The sequence below is a fragment of the Cuculus canorus genome, chromosome 2, assembly GCF_017976375.1.
Source record: "Cuculus canorus isolate bCucCan1 chromosome 2, bCucCan1.pri, whole genome shotgun sequence".
NCBI classification, from domain to species: domain Eukaryota; kingdom Metazoa; phylum Chordata; class Aves; order Cuculiformes; family Cuculidae; genus Cuculus; species Cuculus canorus.
Window position 1 is genome coordinate 118,645,030 of NC_071402.1, and position 25,695 is coordinate 118,670,724.

Here is a 25,695-nt window from a genome sequence, read left to right on the forward strand (position 1 = left end):
AGACTGCTCTGTTTGGTTGCCATGGTAGATATTATTCTCCTGGCGCCTTGGAGAGCTAAATTTCTATAAACTGTGAGTGTTTTCAAATTTATCAAAGCAGTAAGCTGTAGTTACTCTGGGTTTTTTTATTTTTCTTTTTTTGTTGACAGTTTCCTTCTGTCAAATACTCACATTAATTTTATTCTTTCAAAAATGTTCTAAAATGTCTTTACCTGCTTGCACTCTCAAATAGAACAATGACTTTCCTTTAGAGACAAAAAAAGGGTGGAAAAGCATTTTGCATATAGAGTCTTGCAGTTTTTCTTAGATGAAAATAAAAATAAACCAGAAGATTCAGTACCAGTGTTGCTGAAAGACCAGTGAAAATGGCAGAGCACTCAGATAAACACAGGATGTAAGCAGGGAAGGGAATGAAAATACTTTTCTCAAGTCTGTACAGGGGCAGATACTGTGAAGGAGATTGGGCTGGTTTCTTATGCAATCAACTTTTCCATTTGCATGTTCTCATGTTGCACACAATCTTGTGAGTGGCAGAGGTAATGAAACCTGATATCCTCAGGATTTATGTTCTGTCTTTTCTGAACCTCTATGCAGCTGTGTGCACGTCTGATTAAATACCTGGCAGCCACTTGGTAGATGGTAGAAGGAATTGAGTTGCAATTGTGTTTTCAATGATAGGGTATTGGTCTGGATTTCCCTTTACACCAAGCTACTAATTTTCATAAAACAAAGAGGTGCTTAGTGTCCTTGAGACCTCTGCAAATTTCTTTTGTTGAAATTGGCTCATTGCTGGAAAGTTACTTCAGGATTTCAGTGAAAGTTGCTTCATGGACTCAATCTCAAAGGTCTTTTCCAACCTAGTGATTCTATGATCCCTTCCTCCAAGGCCCCCCACCCTTTAGACACCTGATTCAAGTAATGGTGAATAGACATAGTGTTGCTGTGACAGCTGCGGATTTTAGGAGATGGTTGTTGGCCACCACTGAAATTCAGAGGCTGACTGGAGCTTTAAAGAAGAATTGTTTAATAACTATTCTGTAGTAATACATCCTGTCAGTTCAAGGTGTGTGGTTATGGTTGTTGTTTCCTTGTTCAGATGCCTATTACAAGATGGATGTGCGTGTGCTTTGAACACTTGAGCTTGAGATTTTTATTTCATTTTGATGCTTTGGTTACTCAAGGTAATGATACTCAATATAAGCCTATCGCTAGGGAGACAAACTGGGTAACAAGTCACAGAATCACAGAATCACCAGGTTGGAAAGGACCCACTGGATCATCGAGTCCAACCATTCCTAACACTCCCTAAACCATGTCCCTAAGCACTTCATCCACCCGTTCCTTAAACACCTCCAGGGAAGGCGACTCGACCACCTCCCTGGGCAGCCTGTTCCAGTGCCCAATGACTCTTTCTGTGAAGAATTTTTTTCTGATATCCAACCTGAACCTCCCCTGGCGGAGCTTCAGGCCATTCCCTCTTGTCCTGTCCCGTGTCACTTGGGAGAAGAGGCCAGCTCCCTCCTCTCCACAACCTCCTTTCAGGTAGCTGTAGAGAGTAATAAGGTCTCCTCTCAGCCTTCTCTTCTCCAGGCTAAACAACCCCAGCTCTCTCAGCCGCTCCTCGTAAGACTTGTTCTCCAGCCCCTTCACCAGCTTCGTTGCTCTTCTCTGGACACGCTCCAGAGCCTCAACATCCTTCTTGTGGTGAGGGGTCCAGAACTGAACACAGTATTCGAGGTGCGGTCTCACCAGTGCCGAGTACAGAGGGAGAATCACCTCCCTGGACCTGCTGGTGACCCCATTTGCAATGAGGTACTTGCCTGCGGTTACCCAGGTACACACATCGGTGTTTAAATTATGGTGCTGATCTCCCAGAAAATTCTGTGGCCCTGACATCTGAAAAGTAACCCCGTTGTTTACTTCCATATTACTAAACTCTTCCCTTTCAGAGCCATCCAGAAGCAAAGCTGTTCTTGGCAGTCCTGTGCTCTCTGTACAGCTGAAAGACTCTCAAATCTAACTCCTAATCAACTGTGAATATGTGGGAGGATACTGCTTTGAATCAGTGGCAACGTGAATGATTGTATGGACAGGCATTGAAGGGAGACAAGGAAGCTACCCATTAATAATTGGAGTTGTCAGAAGTGTTTTGTTGTTATGCAAATTTACTGTTTACCTACTTCCAAGTCCTTTCCAGTCTGGTATGAGAGGACAAGGCATATATAAACTCTTTGAGTACTGCATAAGCAAAAAAGTATTCATGTTCTCCCTCGTGACGAGTGTGCATCTACAGTGTGAAACTGCGTAAGGATTGCGTGTGTTAGTCCTGCTGGAAGGTGACATTTAGTGTGTGTACAAAATGTGAAGATATTAAGAACAAACCTGAGGGAAAGGCACATAATCAGGGAATCATTTAGGATAATACATCGTAAAGCACTGGAAATGGATGTATAAAATACATGCACCACTATTGCATTTCCTCTTTAAATCGGATCTGTTACTAGCACAAAACTGGGGAGAATGCCATCCTGGATAGAACGTTCATGTCATTCGGACTGCCAGCAAATCTGTTACAGCCCATCTAATTGAAACAGCAGCTGAACTATGAAACGATTGAATTGTGAAGAGATTAAACAAAGAAGAATTAATATAAGAAGGTTAGAGTTGCACTAATATGACTTTTTTTCAACACATAAGCACATTAAGTGGAGCAAATGAGGCCTGACATGTCATGAAGGTTTTGGGGTTTTTTAACCTAAATGTCTGTAACAGTCAACGTACAAGCATTGCCTGTTCTTTCTCTCATTCTCCTGTGGTGCATCATAAACACAGCACTGCTGCTGCATTTGAAGTCTCATTCACTTCTACGGGAAAGCAGCAAGGCTTGACATTTGGGAAATGCAAGAGGTTTTGTTTTCAGAAAAAGATGCTTAAAGTCAAAGAGCATGTCGGTCTTTAATTAATATGCAGCATCCTTTTCAGTTTGCATGGGGAGTATTTTAGATTCTTACTGGTCTGTGTGTAGTTAACTCATTATATGCTGTGCAGCAAGAACTGCAAGAAATGTGTATTTGCCAAGCTGAAAGTAACCATTTTTTATTAGTAGCACAGAGGTATGGATGTTGTATGCTTAACAGATTACAAAGTACTAAAAAGTAGTCTGAGGTAATATAGAAGATAGACAGCAATGGAGTTCCCTTAATCTTCTCTTGCTGAAACAAGTATTAAACTGAAGTGTCGGACATACATATTTTTGTCAACTCAATATCGTATTCAACTAGGAACTTCTTGAAATTATGGGACATACTGTAGCTTCCTATTGACAGGAGAATATACATCACTACATATGTATCAGGCTTGGTATTGCCATGCTACGGACGCAATATTATGTTGATGCGCTGTGTTTATTTAAGAAGAGGCTGAAGTTTTCATAAAAAACAAATTTATTTATGTAGATGCGAAGCATTATAGCATTATATAAATACCTGTGCACTTAAATGGAAGAATAAGTTTTCCTGTGTGTACTTCAAGCATTGGATCTCTCTGATGTGCAGTTATATGAATTACAAGTAACATGGCGTGCAGTGATAGGTAGCTCATATGCAAAATAGAACACTGTTGAGAGCAGGTCTTTTGGTGAGATAAATGTCTTTTTGCTTCTGAGAAGCAGCCTGTCAGGAGGTTTCAATGGTACTGTTAGGCTCTGCATACCAAACTATGCTTTTTAAGATGCCAGCTCATATAAAACGGATTAGAGAAGCTAGGAAGAAAATTTCTGGCTAAAGACTTGAATTCAGATGGATACTTTTCGAAGCTTTATTGTAATTTAAAGTTTAAGTAAAATAAATGAAAATTAAATGGAAAAGCAGGACTAGAAACAAATAGAACATTTTATAAGTTAGGTTTTCTTTTTTTCTTTTCTATTGACAGCAAATAAAACTTCAGAAATCATTTCAGAGCTGTGCGCTCCTCTGTAGTTTGTTAGATTATTCATTCAGTAATAGATGTAGTGTGCTCTGCTTATGGCTATATATCCTGTGAAATGGATTGAAAAGAGAAAGATTTGCTTTCCTAAGGAGCATTTAGATTCTCTTCTTTTCTTGGGAGAATGCTTTTTTCTTTTTCTCTTCTTCCTCAGATGATGATAATATCATTCACATTCCAGCATGCTTTTTTTTTTCTCTACTGCCTCAATTTTTATCTCCCCTGGAAGATTTAGTTGGAATGTGTGTGGAGAAAGAAGCAATACATGGTAGATCGTTTCTGCAGGGGTGTTGCCTTGGGCTCAGCCATAGCTGTGCTTTCTACCGTGTTATCTTGGAGCACGGCTACCCAGAGCAACATAAGCTGCAGCAGTGCACATCTCAATTGAAGAGTCTGCTGCAGCTCTGTGTCCCTCAGAATAACAGAGGAAGCACTCCAAACATGTCCTGTTTGGGCAGAAATTCTTACCTTGTTGGACACTGAAAGTATTCTGGAAGACAAAGACAAGCCAGAAAGGAGTACCTCCCACATAAAACTCTGAAATAAATCAATGGGGCAGTTGAACAGAAAAGGTGGAGAGGTGCAGAGAGTGATTATCTCCTTAAAAATAAAGGAGAAAAAAATACCAGCCCACGACAAAACCTCAGGAAAAAACAACCAAGGTTTTAAAAGTCACAAAGCAAGGATTTTTCCTTTCAAAGATAAAAGCCAGTTTTTGATAGTAGAGCAAGTGCTTTCTTTAGAGATTTTTACCTACTGATAGAAGCTGGTCACATTTCATACCCAGGTAAATGGAGATAATACCATTTCTAAAAAAAAAAAAAGAAAAAAAAATTTGGTAGCATTCAGAGCAATGTTGCCCTAATCGTGTCCAGATTGGTTGATCCAACTTTCAGGGATGTGACCAATCATATAGTTCCTTCAAGAACACATTAGGAGGAGTTTCAATTTAAATGTAAAGACAATAGTTTGAAGGCTTAGCAAATGTGTGTGTGCATTCTGACTCCATAGCTTTTGATAGGGAAGAAATAGGAAAAAGTTGCAGGATTTTGAAAGTCTTCCTACCTATTTTGGTAATTCTCATGTAGAAGATGATTCATCAGCCAAAATGGCTCACCAAAGCCTGGTTTCTAAGGTTCAGGTCAGACTCTGAAACAAAAGAACTGTGTGTGTAGTAGGTAACTATTTCTATTGTAGTGTTTATAGAGTTGTAGCTCTTAAGGGCTTACACACATTAAGACTTCCGTTGCCTTAGCTCTGTATAAAAGTGCACAAGTGCTAAGTTCTTGCCCGAGAGGTCTTTTTGGCTGTCTGTGCTACAGATACAGGTCACCATCTGCTTGGGCGGGCAGCTTCCAAAAGCTTTGGAAGCTTTTTACAATTCTGCCTGTGAGCTGCTTTTGGTTACCTAGGGAGAAGAAGGAAGAGTTGAAAAAACTTCGGCAGCAACACAGCCTTAAATGTGTAAGGACAATTTGACCTGTTATTGGAAGAGTAGGGCTGCCGGAAACAAAGCAGGGATTGCTGGGTATTTGTTGAAGAGAAGTTCTGGGTTAGTGCCTTCTTTGCTGGAATAGTTTGAAATAAATTGGAAAATTATGAAAGTCTATTTCCCTGAAAAGATGGGATTTCTTATCAGCATCTTCTAAAGCTGGATTTTCTCAGAAGGTGAGAGTACTCCTGTATACATGTAAAGGAGTAGTAAATTTGCTAAATGGATACATTTCTCGTGACTCTTGTTAATTCGTGGTTTTGACTTGAGATATGCTGTGAAATTAATCAGTCTGCCTCTTGAAAAAGACTTGGTCATGTGGAGAGATGGAAATGCCTCTTCTTACCACATTTCAACTAACATTTGGTAACTAGTGGTGAGGTAAAATCGTAATGAAAATGAAAGATGGGTTTGGGTTAATGGATGTACTGTTGAGCAAACTGAGATTTTAGCTGCTGCCAAGTTGAGAAACTCTGTATGACTAAGTTAGGGTCACGTGGTAAGAAGATGCTTTTCTTCTTCAGGTGGGACACACCCAGAATTTCCCTCACTTGTTTTTAACTGAGTGATGTTGCAATTATCAGACCAAGCCATTAATTAGTTCATCCAGTTACTTCTTCTCTGGGAATGATCAGTTCTGTGTTTCTATGAGAAGTGTACGAAAGTGTCGTGAACACGGTTAAGACTTTAAAATAGCTGATGATGGGAGCAGTTGGTCACTTTCTGTATTGATTAGTATTAATCTTATCTCACGAAGCAGAAGAATTTTCATATCTGTTTCAAAAACAAGATTTTTTTCAATGCCACTGTGGAGGTTCCAGTTTGTTATATAAACATCTAATTCAAGAGCATTTACACAGATCTCAGCAATTTTGGGTTGCATTTTAGTTTCACTGATCAGCAGAAATCAAGAAAAGAGATTCACAGGACAGAGACTTCTTTTCTTATTTTTAGTCAAACCCCTTTATTAAGGTGTTATTCCTGTATTTTTTTCCCTAGTATTGTTTGTGATTATTCCCATGTTACAAAAAGATCAAACCAAGTCCAGAAGCAAGTCCAGCAGATGGCATTTTCAGTGGGATATGCTTCTTTGATCAAAAGTAATAGAGTAACATATAATATATACTTTAAATTAATGCTTAATGCTAATTAGTCTTTAGGGTATACTCTCTGCTGAAGAACAACTTTGCTCATCTGAAGTGTGAATTCCTCATAACGTTATGGTAGCAATATTGGCCGATTTCCAGATTTCATAGGTTAAAAATTAGGAGAATTCTCAAGGTAACATCCCTCCCTCCCAAAACCCACATAGAAGTCAAAACCTAACAGCCTCAAGTTAATATTGTTCCTAATGCCCCTTTAAATACAAGCATTACACTGACACTGCTCATCCCCACAAAACCAATATTGTCAAAAATCTTTATTTCTTCTTCTGTGTGTGTATGTATGCGTTTTCTTTAGAATGTTTATATATGTGTAGATGCAGTGTACAGGTACAGAGGGAGAAAATGAGAGCATGTGTGTGTTTATGCTATTGAGTTCCTTTTGTAGATGCACTCTTAACACTGGCTTATTGTAAATCAGCCATTTCTTTTTACTAGCCGTACCCTTTTCCTTTGATGTTTTTCCTCACACCACTAATGATTACTGTTATTTCCTATTAATATGGAAAATTATGCACTCTCTTTTTTTTTCCATATGCGAAAGGCATTTGCTATAGATTATTGAAGAAATCTTTTGCTATGCTTGTAAATTATGATTATTTTAGGAAAGGATGTAACTGATGGCTGCAGGTTTTGCAGTTCTGTTGGTCCTATAATGGTATATGGAATTTTCACTCTTTGCTTTCTGATTGCTTCTGGTGCCAAAATGGAAACACGAGCATGTGAGCACTGACATATTATCAAGCTCAAAGTGCAGAAAATGGACTTCTGCAGCTTGTTAGTATTTTGTAATTATTTGTCCTGTCCCAGCTTGTGTTTTTGATTTGCCCTGAAGGATCTGTGGAAATCTGTGTTCACCTTCCATCTTATACAATCACTTAGATTTACAGTGAATTAACTAGATGACTCACTGGATAATATTAACTCACTTTACTGATGCAAAATCATATGATGTCTTAAACACTTATTTAGAGTCCTTTGACAGCACTTGCTGGCATGTTTCTTAAAATCTTGTTTATTTAACACTTCTAACAACTTATTTAAAAAGGTCTTATGATAAAATTTATAAGACAGTGTTTATTTTCTGACGAATGGTAATGTGTGGTGTTTCTGTAGCGACGGGGGAGAGTTTTAATGTGCTACAACTAATGTTTTGAGAAGAAATTATTTTAGATATTTGTGATTGCATGCTGGAGATTGTATTTATTGTTGTGATAGATTGTGAAATAGGAATGTGATGGTACTGCTAACCCAGGTTACTCAGTAAAAGCACTCGCAGTGTATAAGAAACATTTCAAAGCGAAGCCTTGGGGTCTGATAGAATTAAATTAGTGTGGCAATTTAACATGAATCACGATAGTTAATCCCTCAGTGCAGGCTGAATCCGGCACCATTAGCTCTAATTTCCACTGAAGCAAAAGAAGGTCAGTCTAGAACAGAGGCTGAATGAAGCAGGATATATCTATTCAATACATTTGTTTCTGGGCTTTAGTTTGTTGCCAGGCTTTATCCAGCCCCTCAGAGCAAACCAGCAAAGTGTGCCTGTGCTAACAGTACTGTTATTCCTTTCCTTCCCACTGCTCCTGAAAAGCAGAGCAGGGTGATGGGAGCTGGGGAGGATTGTGTCTCTCTTTGCACCAGGGAGCTGCCAGCCTCCACAGCCAATCCTTTTGGCAGTTTTTTAGCCACAAAGTTGGACTCTTATTGACCAGTGAATTTAGATGCAGAGGGGAGCAATTCCTATGTTTAAAGAAATTGGAAGTAAAAGTCTAAAGAAGAGGGTGCAACTAGGACAGCAGAAAACAGGACAGGGAATCAGCAAGGAATAAATAGTGGGGGGGAGGTGAGTAAAATGCTGTAACAAAGAAAGCAAAAATACCTTACAAAACCAAAAAAGCAAGTAAAAAGGGAAGGAGGAGTGTTACCAAAGCATATGAAAACCGACATGCTTTGTGTATGGAAAGGCCACATAAACATGTTGAAAAAGTAAAATAATTTCATTATGCTTGTCCTTTTTTTTTGTAATTATTCATGTTTTGTTTGGAAGGTAATGGTTTTAATACGATGTTCTAAAAATTACGATGTTATTAAAGCAATTCTCGCAAATGTATATGCATTTCATGTAATACAATTAATCTGCTTATGCCTTTATATATTGTTTTGCACAAAATATAAGTTAACTTAGAGAAACTGGGATTATAGGGTTGGCAAGGCTTAAAACCAATAAATTTTTGTAGTAAGAAATTAGTTTTATGTTTTTCCCAGTCTACGCCTCATCCTAAAGTCTTTTTCTGTAATTGCCCAGTTATATAGAGTAGCGTGTTCCAAGGCAGTAAAGCAGATTTGGAAACAGAGTACATGCTAATATTCAGCAGATCTACTGATCATTGTTTGTCTTCATGTTATAAAGCTGCTTAAAAATTCATAGCTCTTCACCCTGAAAATGGTAGCTGTTATACAGCTTTAATTTTCCATAGCTTGCGCTTTATTGCAAAATAATTTCATAGAGCTTTGCGAAGAAATTGTTGATATTATTAAAGGTGGAAAATGATGAAAATTTGTTGGGATCTCTTGGAGCAATACAGATAGCTCTGAAAAGGGGACTGTGGAAAAGGAGCACCTAGGGCAAGACAGTGTTTATAAGTACAGCAACTCATTGGGGATTGGAACTAGATGATCTTTAACGTCCCTTCCAACCCTAATTATTCTATGATTTTATGATTCTTTGATTCTATTATTGATGTAGCACAGGGATACTTTGTTGTTCTAGGGAAGAGGCAGACAGACAAACAAGAGCTTTACCACTAGAGCACTACATCGTTTATGAACAAATGTGGTAACCTGTAGGAGAGGTTTTCTTGCCATTAATTTGTTGGAAATAAAGGAAAGGTGTTTTGTTCGCTTGTAACCTAGGAAGCAAATAAAGGGAAAGTCTGGCTTCGCTGAAGTAAATGAATACTTTGTCATTGCCTTCAAGGAAACCAGATTTTTTCCCTTGGAGTGGTTGTTTCAAATTACTACAGGCAGAGCAGAGTAATTTATAAATATTGTTATACCTGTGACTGAGGACTCTGTCAGCTGTTATAACTTTACTCATTTTGAAGCCATGCAGAGTTATGAATGACCAAACCTACCTTTTACTCATTTTTAAAATATCTGTGCAAGCTAATTCAAAGTTTATTCTGACTCTCCTACGTGTCTATTAGATGATCTTTTGTAGTTCTCCAAGAGCAATGCTTCATTAGGCATCTTAAGTGCTATCCAGTTATGCATCTTAAATGAAGATGGCAAGTTTAATAAGCTGTACCTGTCCTTTGGGGGTGTGTGTGTATATCTGCTTAAGGGTTCTGAGATCAAGGGTTTCTCTAGGCCAGGCCCCAAAGTGGCCATAAGCAGATGCCTAGAATAGAGCAAAAAGCAGGGCTAATGTGTATTTTCCCCATAATAATTCCCCTTCCTCTGTCAGTGCTTAGTTCAAGAACTTTCAAAGCCTAATCGCACCATAAAACCACCATAACTAATTTGATAATTGGCTTTGTCTGAGTATGTCTAAAACTTTATCTGATCAGATAGATATTGACACAAATATATATTTATAAAAGAAATCCATACCTGTAACTGATCAATTCTTATGTTTAGTTGACTGCTTAACTACGAGAAAATAAGTTGCCTTCTTTTCCATGCATGCATAGTCTTCCCAAGGAGTAGGGTGCTCGGCAGGAAGGGAATTTTGCCTTCTTGTGGGTGTCTTTGGTGGAAGAAGGAATTCCGTTAGTGGTGCCATTGCCATTCTGAAAGTATCTACAAAAGGGCACTGTAAAACTGATAGAACTGAATTCTTTAGAATATTTGTAAAGTCATCGTAACTAGCAATTGCTTACCAGCAATATGTTGTTTATTTTTTCTCTGAGCTGTGAATAGGCAATTGCAGACCCCCACAGGACATGAAAGAACGCTTGTCTTTGAAGAGACAGACAAGAATTAAAACATTACTGGAAATTATCTTGCAAAGACAAGTATTTGGGGCAGGAGAGCCTCTACAGGGTAGGAAAACAAATAAGATGACCTGGCAGGTCCCTTCTGTTGCTGGTCTTGGATTCCTTGTCTGTTAAACTCTTGAGCTGAATGGAGAATAGTTCCTCTTCACCAAATAATTTAAACATTGAATTGTTTTTCCTTCTTTACTGCAGTGAAATGTTATTTTTTAAATAATGTGCTGACAGTAACTTTAGAATTAAACTCTCTGTGCTGCTATAGCACAAAAACAGAGACAAATTCCTTCTTAGAAAAAACTCCTTCAAAAGTTGCTTTTGCAATGTATCTGCCCAGTACTCCCTGTGGAAGTCTAATTTCCAAATGTGGTTTATATATATATGTTAATTTAGATATATATTTATTAGATCTATATTTTAATATTTTCTACTCGTATTGTTCAGCTGTTTGACTTCTCTGGCATCATCTGTCTTGTCTGTCAGGCTGAAATTTCTTGCCTGCTGCAAGACAGGTAGAAATTTTGTACATGTGGCATTGTGGCTTGTGTGTGGTAGCAGGACAGAGCACAGGCATGCACCTTCTGTGCGTGTCTGCTTTTCACGTTAGATTTATGTCACAGATAGAAGTCTCAAAAAATAGTGCCTCAAGTTGCATTCTTCATTTTGTATCTGGAGTCCAGCCTAGCTTACCTAATTAACTCCCTGCATAGAGGAGTTACTCTTTTTTTGATGTTATTACTGGGGTGTTTTGGAAACAGAGTAGGACTCTGGACGAATCCACAAATTAACAGATTTGGGAAAAAATGTGAGCCCTGGTTATAAGTCAAGCCATGCATCCTTTGTGTCCACTGACAGAGCAGAGAGTGGACAGGGCACCAGTGCTTTGGATGCTGAGGTGTCGGGCTTCGTGTGCCTGACTTCCAGTGACAGCCACATCCATAGCCAAAAAGTAGTGAGATTATGGAGTACTTTTTTGTTGTCTTCTGAAAGTTGGGCATAGTTTATTTTGAGAGAACATTTTTGCTTTTCATATAGCATATTCCCTGTTTTTGCACAGATTACAAGGAGATGCCTTCATGCTCTTTGATTTTTCCCTCTGTTCTTTTTGTGGCATTAAATAGTTTAAACTACTCTTGTCTTTTGTACAACAGAATCTGTTAAAGTATGTGGGCAAAAACTGTGTGGGTTTTGGCATGTCTAATACTGGAATAGATGTTGTGTGGTCTTCTTTGGGCTAAACCTCTACGATGTGGGTTTGTGAACTCAAGGGAGGCTTGTGTCTATAACCCAGCAGTTCCTTTCCAGCCCTAAGCTGGAAAAAGTGGAAGCACAGAGCTCACATAGCTTTACTTGTCCTGAAGATGTTAGACCGAAATGTATATTCTCTCGGAAGCGGTAGAGAGCCGTGTATTTTGACATCTTAATCATTCAAGCAGAAGTGTGAGGAGGAAGGGCTGTGGGCTGTCTCTCTGTGATACCACCAACAGTCATCAAGTCCCTCACCACTGGTGCTGGCCTCCTTCCAGATGTGGTTTCACATTTCTCAGCTGTGCCTCCTGAATCTTGAGGGAGGATGAGTGCAAAATATGTGAGCTTAAGGAGTGAATTAGCATAAACTGAGCAACCTGGTTCTTAATCAGACTGCTGTTACAGTTGATATAAGGCTAACTTAGCTGTGTCTGCAGTTATGCTTTGGTGTCAGGCATAACCGTACCCATATAGTAGGGGTTTGTGTCCAGAGGACAGGCTAAACTCTCAAAGTGCTGGATATTTCTCTTCCAAAGGAAAGTACCTGCTCAGGTCATCCTGCTTAGAGTGTAAGCTTGTAGAATCACAGAATTATAGAATGGCTTCGATTAGAAGGGACCTTAAAGATCATCCAGTTCCACTCCCCCTACCGTGGGCAGAGATATTTTCCACTAGGTTGCATTGCTCGAAGCTCCATCCAGTGTGGCCTTAAACACCTGCAGGGATGGGGCATGCACAACTTCTCTGGGCAACCTGTTCCAGTGCCTCACCATCCTCACAATAAAACATATCCTCCTAATATCTAATCTAAATGTCCCCTCTTTCAGCTTAAAACCATTCCCTTTCATCCTGTTACTGCACTCCCTGATAAAGAGTCCCTCCCTAGCCCTCTTTAAGTACTGGAAGGCTGCTATAAGGTCTCCCTGGAGTCTTCTCTTCTTGAGGCTGAACAACCCCAACTCTCTCAGCCTAGCATTGTGAAAATTCAGGGAGGATGAGTGATTCGTTTTACCCATTTGCTCATCTGAAACTAGTAACTGCAAGCTGATAATTAACATTATCCTAGACTCCTTAGAAATAGAGTTTATCATAGCTTATCCTGAAATCATTATAAATATTGTTGACATGCTGTTAATCCAGGGACAGACTGCATCCATAAATTATAGAGAAACCTGTTTAATTCGGGTCACAGAATTAAAGATCTGTGTGAGTGACAGGCATGGATCTGGAAGGACTGTGCATCCCACCCCTCTGCTCTGAGATGTGATCAAGGTCATGTACTTTGGATATTTTTGCGTTACTGCTTTCATAGCTAGTCAATAGTTTCTGACTCCAAAATCTATTGACTGACGGTATTGGATGAGAGGTAATTGCATAAGCCAAAGGGGAGAGCATTTCCTAGGCTGGTCTGTCATCCTGAGAGTGCCGTTAGAACACAGGCTCTTCGTTAGGCCCTCAGGCATATTGTTTAACGGTTTGTATTTATCTTTCACTTTGCAACTGCGAGGTCAGATACAGTGAAAGAAGTGAATTTTTAAAAGTATGAACTAAAACAAGCTAAGAGTAATTTAAATGTTCTGAGGATTAGAATACATAAGCTGTACTTTTGAAGAAAATGCTATGATTCTATCTAATGTGGCTTCTACTACTATTTCTATATTTTTGTACTATTATCTGAACTAAAATAAGGTTCAGCAAAGGGTGACTAATACTGTAAGAATAATGTAATGAGTATTAATTAATACTTTGCAATTTAAATCAGAGACAATATGAAGTAGATGATAAAAAAGTCTTCAAAAAAAATCTACTACAAATGGGGTTGCTTTGTCTGCCATGGCTCACAGCGCTATTATTCAGGCACGGGGCTCTGAGGCTCCTATTTATGTGATTTTGCAAGTTTTCCTGACTCTGCACTTACTAATTTTGCAAACTTATTCTTTCATTAAAGCTAACTCTTTGTGTTAATACTTGGTATTCTGTCATGAATTAAGCATACAAATAAGAAAAGAAGAGAATTTTTTTTTTTTCCTGTTTGCTGTTACCTGCTATTTGTTGTAGCAGATTCCCACTCTAATCCGTACAGTCCGGGCAAGCGTCTACCCTGCAGTTCCTATAGGAACAACAATAAAAGTCTCTCAGCCTAGAAGGGACCTCAGAAGGTCTCTTGTCCATCCCCTGCTCAAAGCAGCGTCAGCACCACATTTAGATCAGGTTGCTTGGGACTTTTTTCAGTCAGGTCTTGAAAACCTCCAATGAATCACAGAATCACAGAATCACCAGGTTGGAAAGGACCCACTGGATCATCGAGTCCAACCGTTCCTAACACTCCCTAAACCATGTCCCTAAGCACTTCATCCACCCGTTCCTTAAACACCTCCAGGGAAGGCGACTCAACCACCTCCCTGGGCAGCCTGTTCCAGTGCCCAATGACTCTTTCTGTGAAGAATTTTTTTCTGATATCCAACCTGAACCTCCCCTGGCGGAGCTTCAGGCCATTCCCTCTTGTCCTGTCCCCTGTCACTTGGGAGAAGAGGCCAGCTCCCTCCTCTCCACAACCTCCTTTTAGGTAGTTGTAGAGAGTAATAAGGTCTTCTCTCAGCCTCCTCTTCTCCAGGCTAAACAACCCCAGCTCTCTCAGCCGCTCCTCATAAGACTTGTTCTCCAGCCCCTTCACCAGCTTCGTTGCTCTTCTCTGGACACGCTCCAGAGCCTCAACATCCTTCTTGTGGTGAGGGGTCCAGAACTGAACACAGTATTCGAGGTGCGGTCTCACCAGTGCTGAGTACAGAGGGAGAATAACCTCCCCGGACCTGCTGGTGACCCCATTTTTGATACAAGCCAAGATGCCGTTGGCCTTCTTGGCCACCTGGGCACACTGCTGGCTCATGTTCAGTCGGCTGTCAACCAGCACCCCCAGGTCCTTCTCTTCCGTGCAGCTCTCCAGCCACTCTTCCCCCAGTCTGTAGCACTGCATAGGGTTGTTGTGCCCCAAGTGCAGGACCCGGCATTTGGTCTTGTTAAACCTCATGCCATTGGTCTCGGCCCAGCAGTCCAGCCTGTTCAGATCCCTAAAAGAGACGAAAGAGACTGCAAAACCTCCCTGGGCCCCTGCTGTGGTGCTTAGCTGTCCTTGTAGTGATTATTTGGGGTGGCTTATTTCTTTATGACCACTTTGTTTCTTGTTGTCTTGCTGTCCTCCTCAGCAAAGAACCTGTCCCCAAAACTAGACACAATATTCCAGGCACGGCCTAGAGGTAAGGAGAATAATAGGTGCAGTGCTTGGTAACTTTTCAGTCCACAAAAAGTTAAGTCATTGTAATTGCTTCTGAGTCCTTGTCATGAGAGCTACACAGTTCAGCACGTGTTTCTTTGTTAGCTTCAGTAAATACTTCTTGCATCGTCATAAAAAAATCTGCATTTTGGCTCAATAATGCCATGGATGGCTTTTTTTTTAATAAAGAAAAGATGCTACTGGTTTGTAGCATCACAGGGGCATTGGTCTTGGCTCTGGTAAATAAGAAAGTTGTGAAATTGTTCCTATGAGTCTTTTATCGTATTACTTCAGTAGGAGGGGAAACTGTGTTCTGGAAATCAATAGCTTTCAAGAAAGCTTAAGGGTTGTGCTGGATGAGTTACTGAAAATAAGCGTTCAGTGTTATGTTGTGGCTGTGTGGTACAACACAGAAATCCTGGGATTTATAAACAGCAGTGTACTAGTATAGAAGGTGTTTATTGCAACTGTACACAAGCATCAGTTATCTCCAGCTATGGCAACTAAGATGTTGCTGAAAAACTGTTCAGAGTCAGAAATGAGACTTGTAAGTTACTCCAGACCTGAAGTCCTTAAGCTCTGTTCCCTGCAGAGAATGTTAAATGCCATGCACAAAAATCTGGGGTTTTGGTTCTGGATACAAGGTTACCACAACTTTCCACCATTTAATCAGTGAGAAAAAATGTCCATTGAATAAGTTTTTACACTTTTGTGCAGAATAAAGTATTAGATATGGAAGATACTAAGCAAGTTTTGTAGAGGGTGTTGATTTACCTCTTCTGTAACTGGCTTGTATTTACAGGTGAAGCTGATACGGTCCTTGCAGGTGTCAGCAAACAGCTCCAAGGCCCAAGAAATTACCTTTATTGTGACTGGACACCATTAGGGAAGAACAATTTTAGTATATACCCATTGTGCTTTTATGTTATAAGTAATCTGTGAAAGTGGAAAATAACCAGGTAACACTATGCTTTCTTTAAGTGGTAAATAGAATCATAGGATGAATCATAGGATTATTTTGGTTGGAAATGGGCCTTAAATATCATCCAGTTCCAACCCCCCTGCCATGGGAAGAGACACCTTCTACTAGATCAGGTTGCTCATAGCCTCATCGAACCTGGTCTTGAACACCTCTAGGGATGGGGCATCCATGACTTCTCTGGGCAACCTGCTCCAGCCCCTCACCATCCTCGCAGTAAAAAAATTCTTCCTCATATCTAATCTAAATCTCCACTCCTTCAGCTTAAAACCATTACTGCTTGTCCTAGTAGTTAACGGCTAATGTGCTTTTTGATATGGTGAATACAGGAAAAGCAGGAGTTGGAGTTGCTGATAAGAAACATCTGCCCTCATGTCTTCTTATGTTTAACTATATAGCTATTTACATGTCTGTTCTTCATTTATACAAACGTGTATGTGTGCAACAAACCAGTGAGTCATCAACACCCATTTTCGTTGATTTTCGCTTGTAAATGCTTTTTATTTTTTAAAATTGATTTCCTCAGGTTGCAGAGAAATTGTTGAATTGTCAGTTGGCATTTGTACACATGGCGATAAAATTAAGGGTAGTTAGAGGCTGGATTACCAGGACCAAGCATAACTGGAAAATAACAGTGTTCTAAGCATCTGAGGCTGAGCTCGGCAAGTGCAAGAAATCAACATTAAGCAGACAAACAGAAGTGTGGAAAGCAGACTGTCAGCCACCTGATAAAATGTTTGCCGTCCCGTAGAAACCATACAGGAAAGCTGAGGGTATTGGATTAGATTATGAGTGAGCGTGAACTGAGCGCTGGTAACGGCAGAAATGCTGGGTTACTTGCCATCCTTTTGTGCAGAGAGAAGGTCACAGATGGATTTGCAAAATAGGGTTTGTGAAAGGCAGTGCATGCTCCTCAGTCATAGGGGCAGAACGCAGCTTCACGCTGGGCCATGCGCTGTCCTTGTTCAAAGCAGCACTGCTGTGCAGAGCGAGAGACAGAGCATCTCATTGTCCATGGGCTCTGTGCACAGGGCTGGAAAATGAAGGTGGGACATGGTTCTCCTCACACCATGGAAAAGTGACCTGGATTTCCAGGAAGGCTGTGGCTTAAACAAAGCCCTAGTGCTGCTGGTGGCAAAACCCTTGACGGGCCAACTGCTTGTGCTTTAGTTGAGGGCTGTGGTGTTACTGTGTATTTCTGTTAGTGTGTTTATAGCTATTTCTTTTAATTGCATGTGTTTGTTAGTATTCTTTATAGCACTAAATCACAAGATCAGACCACTGTATTCCCACCAGCTGAAGAATAACCAGTTGTTGATGACTACAGTCAATGCCCTGTGCACTAAAATTTGTGTTTCTGGTTGTAAACACACAAATGAAGCAGCCTGATTTCCAGGCTTGGCATGCAGCTGCATTTGTGGTGTAAAAGTATCTGTTATGTTTTATTCAAGTGCTTTCAGAAAATCTAATATTGAAATGTAGTGAAATCTAATTAATTTGTAAAGCCTATTTGTAAACCACATTGAAGAATTTTTGATATTTTTACTGAAAGCACTGTCTAATTATATTATCTGTGCTTTACAAAGAAATGTAAACTTAATCAAATGGAAATAGCCAATCTATTGAATTACAGCAGGTAAATATTTAGAGCGATTCCTAATAGTAGAATTTTAGAACACTAGTTCCACTACACTAGTTCCATTACAATAAACCAATATGAGTTTCAACATATGCTTCAATTATTATGTATGGCATCCATGGGCCACTGTTGCTACATGTGCTGCATAACGCAGACCGTTACATTCATCCAGCCATGTAGCAGGAGTGAGACGTGAGCCTGAGTCATGCACAGAGCCGAGCCCAGCTTGCTGGGGAGCAGGGCTGCGCCATCAGTTGTCATGCATCAGCCACCTGTTTGGCAAAACAGAAGCATAAACTTTTTGCTAGTAATTATCAGCTGATAATAAATGAAGAATGGTTTATCGAGCCGACTCATTTCTGAACTATGCCTCTGCTAAGTTTTCAGAAGCTTTTAATACCCTTCAGCTGTTAACTATTGCCCTTCTCTTGTGAGAGCTTATCTGGTGTATTGTGTTCAGTTCTGGAATCCTTGACATAAGAAGGATATGAACCTGGTGGAACAGATCCAGAGGAGGCTACAAAGATGATCAAAGGGCTGGAGCACCTCCCATACGAGGACAGGCTGAGAGAGTTGGGCTTGTGCAGCCTGGAGAAGAGAAGGCTCTGAGGAGACCTTATAGCGACCTTCCAGTACCTGAAGGGGCTACAAGAAAGGTGGAGAAGGGGCTGTTTACAAAGGCTTGTAGTGATAAGACTAGGGGCCATGAGTATAAACTGGAGAGGGGCAGATTTAGACTAGACGTTAGGAGGAATTTCTTCACCGTGAGAGTGGTGAGGCACTGGCACAGGTTGCCCAGGGAAGCCGTGGATGCCCCATCCCTGGACGTGTTCGATGCCAGGTTGGATGGATCCTTGGGCAGCCTGTTCTAGTGGGAGGTGTCCCTGCCCATGGCAGGGGGGTTGGAACTAGGTTTAAGGTCCCTTCCAACCCAAACCATTCTATGATTCCATGATTCTAAACTGAGCATTGTTTATCATTATGTATCCAGTAGGTTTGATAAGTAGATTGAGAAGTTTTTAGTACCTCTTTTTCTATATTTTTAAAATAAAACTTACAGAGAAAATACCTTTGTGATGGAAAAGCAGTTAACTCAATCCCACAGGTCTCTCAATGAGCCTGTTGGGGCCAGTAAGGGAAAAATAATCTTAAAATAAAAAGTACCTTGTCAGTTCCCTTTCTTTTTATCCAAAAAAAAAAAAACCAAAAAACGCTCCCTTTTCCATACATCATCCTTGAAAAATATTTTCCCAGTAAAAAAGGAACATTTCCTTTCACGGTAGAAGAAAAGAAAATTTAAAATCTTCAGCCTGAACTTGGCAAAGGCTGTCACTGCCTAACGGTGCCACCACATACTGCTTGCTGATGTGACAGCTCATAGGGGAGCCTGGGCTTGCCAGGTCCTGCAAAATGTTTTGGTATTAGAAATTATAAAGAAAAAACAAAATATGCATGCGTTGCTTATGATTCATTTCTTGAATATGTGAGTGACTGCGTTTGGATGGATTTTGCTCAGGCTGTATGAGCAGTGGCAGCATGAGAAGCTGTTTTATGGGGGTTTTCTACTCACAGGCCCATTGAAGAAGGTAGGAAATTCCTATGTTCATCATATATTTTAAACGTATTAGCATAAGGTTGCCAGCATAAGAGAAGACTAGCATAAGATTAGCTCAGTTAAAATTAGGAGGGCCTTCAAAAATAAATGACAGTAGTCCCGCTTGTACAGAATTTTTGGGCAGATTACCAGCCAGTCATCATTGTCATGTGCTTGGCTTTTTTCCAGGCTTTCATGATCCCTGCAGAAATCAGAGAGTAAAAATACCTTTCCTGTTTTCTACACTCCTCATCAATCCCCATATAGTTACAACAAAGCTCAGAGTTTAAGAAAATAATTCTAAAATAAGAAAATTAGGTTTGAATTTGATGAATCACGAACTGTATTAAGTGGCCGTCCTTTGAATCTTTTAAATGCTTTTACAGCAGGGGTAGAATTCACTTTAATTAAGATGCTGTAGTTTTATACAGACATTTATTTAAATACATGAATCAGGATGCAGAAGAGGAATCTGTATTCCAGCATTTAGCTGTGGCTTTTTTTCTGCGCTGTTGCTATGGAGAAGCATATAAATATTTGTATCACAAACTAATTTTACTTCCCTTATAGATGGCATGGAAATACAGATAAAAGTAGTTAAGAAAATTTATTGTAGGTGGGTTTTATCGTGCAGAGTAATGTTTTGGAATGGGTGCAAGCCCAGACTGGCAGCAAGGACAGTTAGAAGATGTGTTAAAGCAGTCTGACATCTTTACGTCCTGGGATAGAAACTGAATGGAAGTGTCCCTTGTACTTGCAGTTTCCCCTTTTCCATTTTTTTCCTAATAGCATTGTTAGGTGTTTGTCTTTCTACCAGCCCGTCAGTATAAAACCGAACACAGACGTTTGTATAAAATCAAACACAGGCATAAAAAAAGAACTTCAAATTTAAGTGTCCATAGCATCCACTGGGTTGATGATACAAAAACTACAAAGTTGCTTAGGAGTTAGAAGCTGCATAAGATTATTCATTCATATGATCATTTACATTTATCATGTTTAACTCTTCTTTCCTTGTGTGCCAAATTGCTCAAAGGTGGCAGTTGTGCTGGACATCAGCCTAGTGCCTCCTGAATTCCAGCACTGCTGCGCATCTCCTTGCCTTTGCTCCTCACCTTGTCCTTTGGGCTGGTCTCCATCTAGTCTCCTTCCTTTGTCGTCTCTCGGTCGTCTCCTTTGGGGATTTAAGTCACTGCAATTATTTAGTATATCAGAATGGTTTCCAGACATTGGAAGACCCTTAGCTGATAACCCCAGGTGATGCATTGGGGACACCTTTGGCACAATTTAAACTCAAACATCAAAGAGTGGCCCTGGTTTCTCTTGCTCTGCAGATATTTTTGTGCGCCTGGAACTGTTATTCTGGTTTCTCATTGAGATCTCTCTGGTGACATCGTAAGATAACGAAAACAAAACCAGTTAACAACAGGACTGCAAACAGCATGCCTCACTGTAGGAGTCTGCTACCTCTTTCTTATATCACAGGATGTTTTCATGCAATTTGGCAGCAAAAAAAATGGGCGATACAGATGTACTGAGTAACAGTTACAGCTTAATGTTTGTGCAGTGGGAAATTGGAGTCAGAGTTGTATTGGTAGTTCACTGAGTTTTTAAGATCCCTTAAAAACTTAAATATTTAAGGCTAAATGACTTCTATGATTTTTCTAAAAATTAAAAACGTCCTCTACAGTGTTGAAGACTTCAGATGGAACTAAATTTTTACATTTGTAAAGAATGGACCTTAAAAACGTGCACACCACTAGGTCAGGAGGTTGTTTCTCCCACAGACCCGGCAAACTGCATTCATGTCTTCAGGTCTTCAGAATTAATATTGGCTGTAAGAAGAAACAACTAAAGATTTTTTTGTTTAATACCCTTGGTGTCTGTGGTTCCGATAGCCCGGTCCTTCATTGTGGTGAGCATTTTGCTTGTCTGAAGTTATCTCGAGGTTAACTTCATGTAACTTCAAGATGTATTTTAACAAATAAATAAATAAATGCATAAATAAAGCCGTGATCTCAAGATAAGGATTGTTAATTCCAGCCTAGTATTGATGTTTTCCTAACCATAAGAGGGGATTTCCATGAAAGTCAGTCAGCTGTTGAGCTGCTCTGCTTTTGTGTACTGCCGTTGTTTTAGGTAGGAGTCAGTGCTGCCTAAAAAGAGGTGCAGTGGCTGCCAGTTCCCCTGCATGCAGGTGTGACCAGAGGTGGTGGCTGGGACCTTCCAGGAGCAGCGGTGGCAATGCCAGCAGACACATCACACTGTCCTGAGCACGGTTACTGCCTAGGAGTGGCAGAAAAGAGTTCCAATACAACAGTAATTTCCCCCGGCTTTTCCTTTTGCTGTTTTTCCTGCAGTTCACCCTGGTGATGTCTGAGGGAGAAGGTTTTCCTCTGTATCTGCTGGTCCTAGTAATTTCAGCATAAAGTATTATTCATTGCAAAAAGAATTAATTAATACACAAATTGCATCATCATTTGCTGAGTCTTTTGATGGGAAGACTGTGTCGTTTGTAGGAGTTCTGCATAACAGGCTTGCAGGCTTATTTTTGTTTTTAACTACAGAAGCTTAAGTTAATTTTTTGTGTGTTTTTATTGTTCCATTGGATTCAGACGTATCCTGCTTTCAGGCTTCGCTGGTTTGTGTCGTTCACCATGCTACTACTGCACTTATTGTATTTTTCTTTTTTCCCTTCTCTCACAGCAAATGAAGCTTGCGGCTGAGTCACTGAAGGAGTAAACATGAAGGAATGAGGATGAGTAAAGCAGTCACATGTGAATGTGGGCACTCCTTCAGCGTTTGTTTATGATGATGTGTAGCGCTCAGAGTGTGCACTTTACCATCTATTCAGTAGGTGGCACCTGCTTTTTTGATACTTGGTAAATATTCTTTGCCTGCCACTGTCAAAGAAGATATTTTCTCTTGCTCTCTTTGTTCCTGACATGCAACCGTTGGTGAAGTTAACATGAAATAAAGTCCTCCAGCTTATACTAGGGCTGGTTGAAATCTGCCAGACTCACCATGCTTCAAGCAACTGAAAACACATCCTGTGAGCAAGCATCCAGAAGCTCAATAGAGTTTTCAGCTGCCACTTTGTAAGAGAAAAAGAAAGAAGGTAGACCGGTATTTAATTCACAGTGTCCCTTCGGGGCTACTGCCCCTTTTATTCCTTCATTACAACAGCTAATCAATCCTGTGCTGTTTCAAAGACTTGCTTATGAGCTACCGTTTGCAGATAGCAAATTAATTTAAGTATTTTATACATTTCATTATGAAATATGTGATTGTCCGCTATATAATCTGAGAAATAGTCGAATGTAAATATTATAAAGTATGCATCATGTACTCCTGTGCACTAGTTATCTAAATATGCTCCAGCTAAAATCTTTTCAAAAGCTGGGTGAAAAGCATTCAGCGGGAAACAGATGCTGATCAGTAATCTATGAAGTGTATTTTGCTTTAATTTACATTAGATTTTGGTATAATTTCTCTGGCTCTTGAACTGCAGTATTATATGAACAAATCTTCTGGTTAAGTGAACTGACAGAGATCAATTAAACTCGATACTCGATATACCAGTATTTGTGTTTGTAGTGAATATCTGATGCTTTTTCTTGCCTTTCACAGAAAGGTGGTTTTCCTAATGTTTCATTGTTTTCTGACAATAAGACGACCAAAATCTACAGTATTTAGAATGATTTCGGTTGGAAAAGACCTTTAAGATCAAGTCCAGCCATCAGTCTTGTGTCCAACCATTTGTTCTCGTGACCTTGAGACAGCTTATTTTCTCCTACTGTGACCTTCATCTTTGGTAGATGTAACTCACCTGTATGTGATGGTTGCTGGAATTTCTCTTTGGAAAAACCTGCTGTTGCAATAATTGAGGTATTTGTCTACTTCGCACATTTTGGGTTTCTGCCACGGGGCCCCCATAGCAGAGTAACAGAACTACGCCAAAATAATGTGTTCTGTCTGGAATTTAAAATTAACATTTCTCAAACTCCACAAGCGTGACCCAGTAAGAAAACGACTTCATTCCCTTGGGAAGAGGAGAAAACCGTGCTACAGCTGCTGTCTCTGTTCTTGCTTCTCCCACTGTGCATCTCCCACGCTGCTGCTATTTCAGGGGTATCTCATGAGCTGCTGCTGTTTCAGAGCCTGCTCCTGAAGATGCAGCAGGGTTGTGGCTGCACAAGCTCTTCCCTGAGCATCCAGCAGGGATCTCTGTAGGCAGCACACCTCCCTTCTTATAGTGCTGATTAGATCCCAAGACCAAAGCTTTTTTGAGGAGAGTTTCTCCATGAAAGTTCCTCAGCTTTGCAGTTTCTTGCCCACTTTGGTCTGAAGTAGCTCGTGTTTGTGGGTTGGGTTCCTGGTGGAATATGTTCTTGTGAGCTTGCCATAGCCGTTTTGAAGGAATTCTGCTGGTCTGTTATTTGTGCAGGTTTATGAGCATAAAGTTGTTGTGTTTTGCTGATGGCGTCTGTGTGGGTGTCTAGGATAATTTTCTAAGATGAATTAGAAAAGGAATCAAGTTGGGTCTCAACTGGAATCGTGTGAAAAAAAAAAAAGTAGTCTTCTGCAAAACTGACTTTGTAATTGTTCTGGTGGTCCTTTTATTCTCCTGTTTTCCATAGACTTAACAGGGAAATCTCTAGTAAAGTTTAAGTACCCAATGACATAAGGAACATTAGCTATTGCCCTTGCCTTAGGCAAATCCCTTCACTTCTACTTAGTTTCCTTACCTATAAATGCAGATAATACTGTTCTTCAGGTGAATTCTCCATCTCAGGCTAGTAGGTGTGAAGGAATTATGACCTTCCATACTGTGAATGATTGAGAAGCGTGGGAATCTTTTGCTTTATAGGGATTCGAATCTGTTCTGGACACTGGGAGAACTCTTACTTTAGCATCACAGACACTATGTGATTGTGACAGGGAGTGTTTCTGCCCTGAAGAACATACACTGTAGCTTGTTGAGAAATGTTACCGGTGTATTGTCAAGTAATATTTTGTCACTGAACTGAAATTTAGCTCCTATTTCTTTGTAGGCTGCTCTTTGTCCTTTTACTGGGGTGTGTATGTGTGTTTGCTGTGTTTCATACTGTTTGATATTGGGTTTCAGCTTCGTTTTTTACATTCACGATGTCATCTGTATTCATTTCTTATTTGAGAGAAAAGATGTTTCTGTCTGTGCTTCTGAAAGTCTTCGTATCATTTTCTGCTGTAGGTGCAGCTGTAGAAGTTGTGGGATGCTAGGGATGAAACTTACTGAGAAGAATCTGTTGTCAGATGAAAATATTAGACAGAATGAATAAGATATTTACCAGTAACCGCCATTCATGTGCTGTGTCACCGGTGTGTCTGTTCCTAGTCCCCAAGGCACACAAGAGTGGAGACTTCATTTTCCTGTCATGCTCAGGCCAGCCCTTGATGCAAAGCTGACGCGTAAGGCTGTTGGTCTCTTTTTTTCTCAATGTGCAATGGAGAAGGACACAGTGGGCTACAGGGAAAAGGGAAACGTGACCTGAAGTGAAAGGAAACAAAGACACGTAGATCAGAGGTATTTGGTTCCCAGTGACTGTCTTCTGTCTTCTTCCTTGGGGTCACTAAACTGTTTGCATTCAGCGGTAGCTGAAGCTGCTGCTCAGGCCCTTCTGGCAAGTGGCGGTGGCTTTGTGCAGTGTTTGTGGGAAGCGTGGATGGGCTCTGAGCAGCTGCCTCCGGACCAGCCATGGCACAGCTTATGCTCTGCCTGTACCTCCATGGTGGGCAGCAAGTCCCTCCCTGGAGATTCGTGGCACGGATCCCTCACCCAGCTGGAGAGACCCTTACACCTCACAGAGAGAGCCTGGGCCTTTCAGGAGTGCCAGCAAACAGACTTTGGTGGGTGGCAGTTCTTCTGGGTCTAAGAAATAAGATAATCTCTGGTTTCAAGCTTTAGGTTTCAACCTAAGATGAATCTGGAGGCATCTTGTTTGAGAAGAGAACTGTGTGGGAGTAGCCCGAATCCGTGAGGCTTGAATTTTCCATGGCTCTTTAGCAGCAGCACTTCGAACCGAGGACGACAGTTTGAAGGAAAAAGGCAATCATAAATAATTTACTGGTGATACGAAAGTTCTCATGAAGTATATTGTGAGCCAGAGGCCTAATTGCGTGGCCCAGGGGGATCTGCTGACTCAAGATCTCTACTGTACTTGCTGGACTGCAACATCTCCTCTTGACCTTGAGGACAGTAGAAGAGGAAAACTCTGGAATCATTACATGGGGAAAGGTTCTTCTGTAAGCAGGCAAGCAATTGATCTGTGGTAATTGATCTCAAATCTCTCT

The 25,695-nt window shown here is 40.4% G+C and overlaps 1 protein-coding gene across 1 annotated transcript in view; it reads left to right on the forward strand.

Moving 5' to 3' along the window:
- The window catches only part of ANO10 (anoctamin 10), a 133,377-nt gene extending 108,576 nt beyond the window's left edge, over window positions 1–24,801 (forward strand). Inside the window, exon 13 of the mRNA XM_054057861.1 lies at window positions 22,069–24,801. Within this exon, the coding sequence (XP_053913836.1) occupies window positions 22,069–22,104 (36 nt within the window). The 3' untranslated portion in view covers window positions 22,105–24,801. The remainder of the gene's footprint in view (window positions 1–22,068) is intronic.
- Window positions 24,802–25,695: the final 894 nt, after the last annotated feature.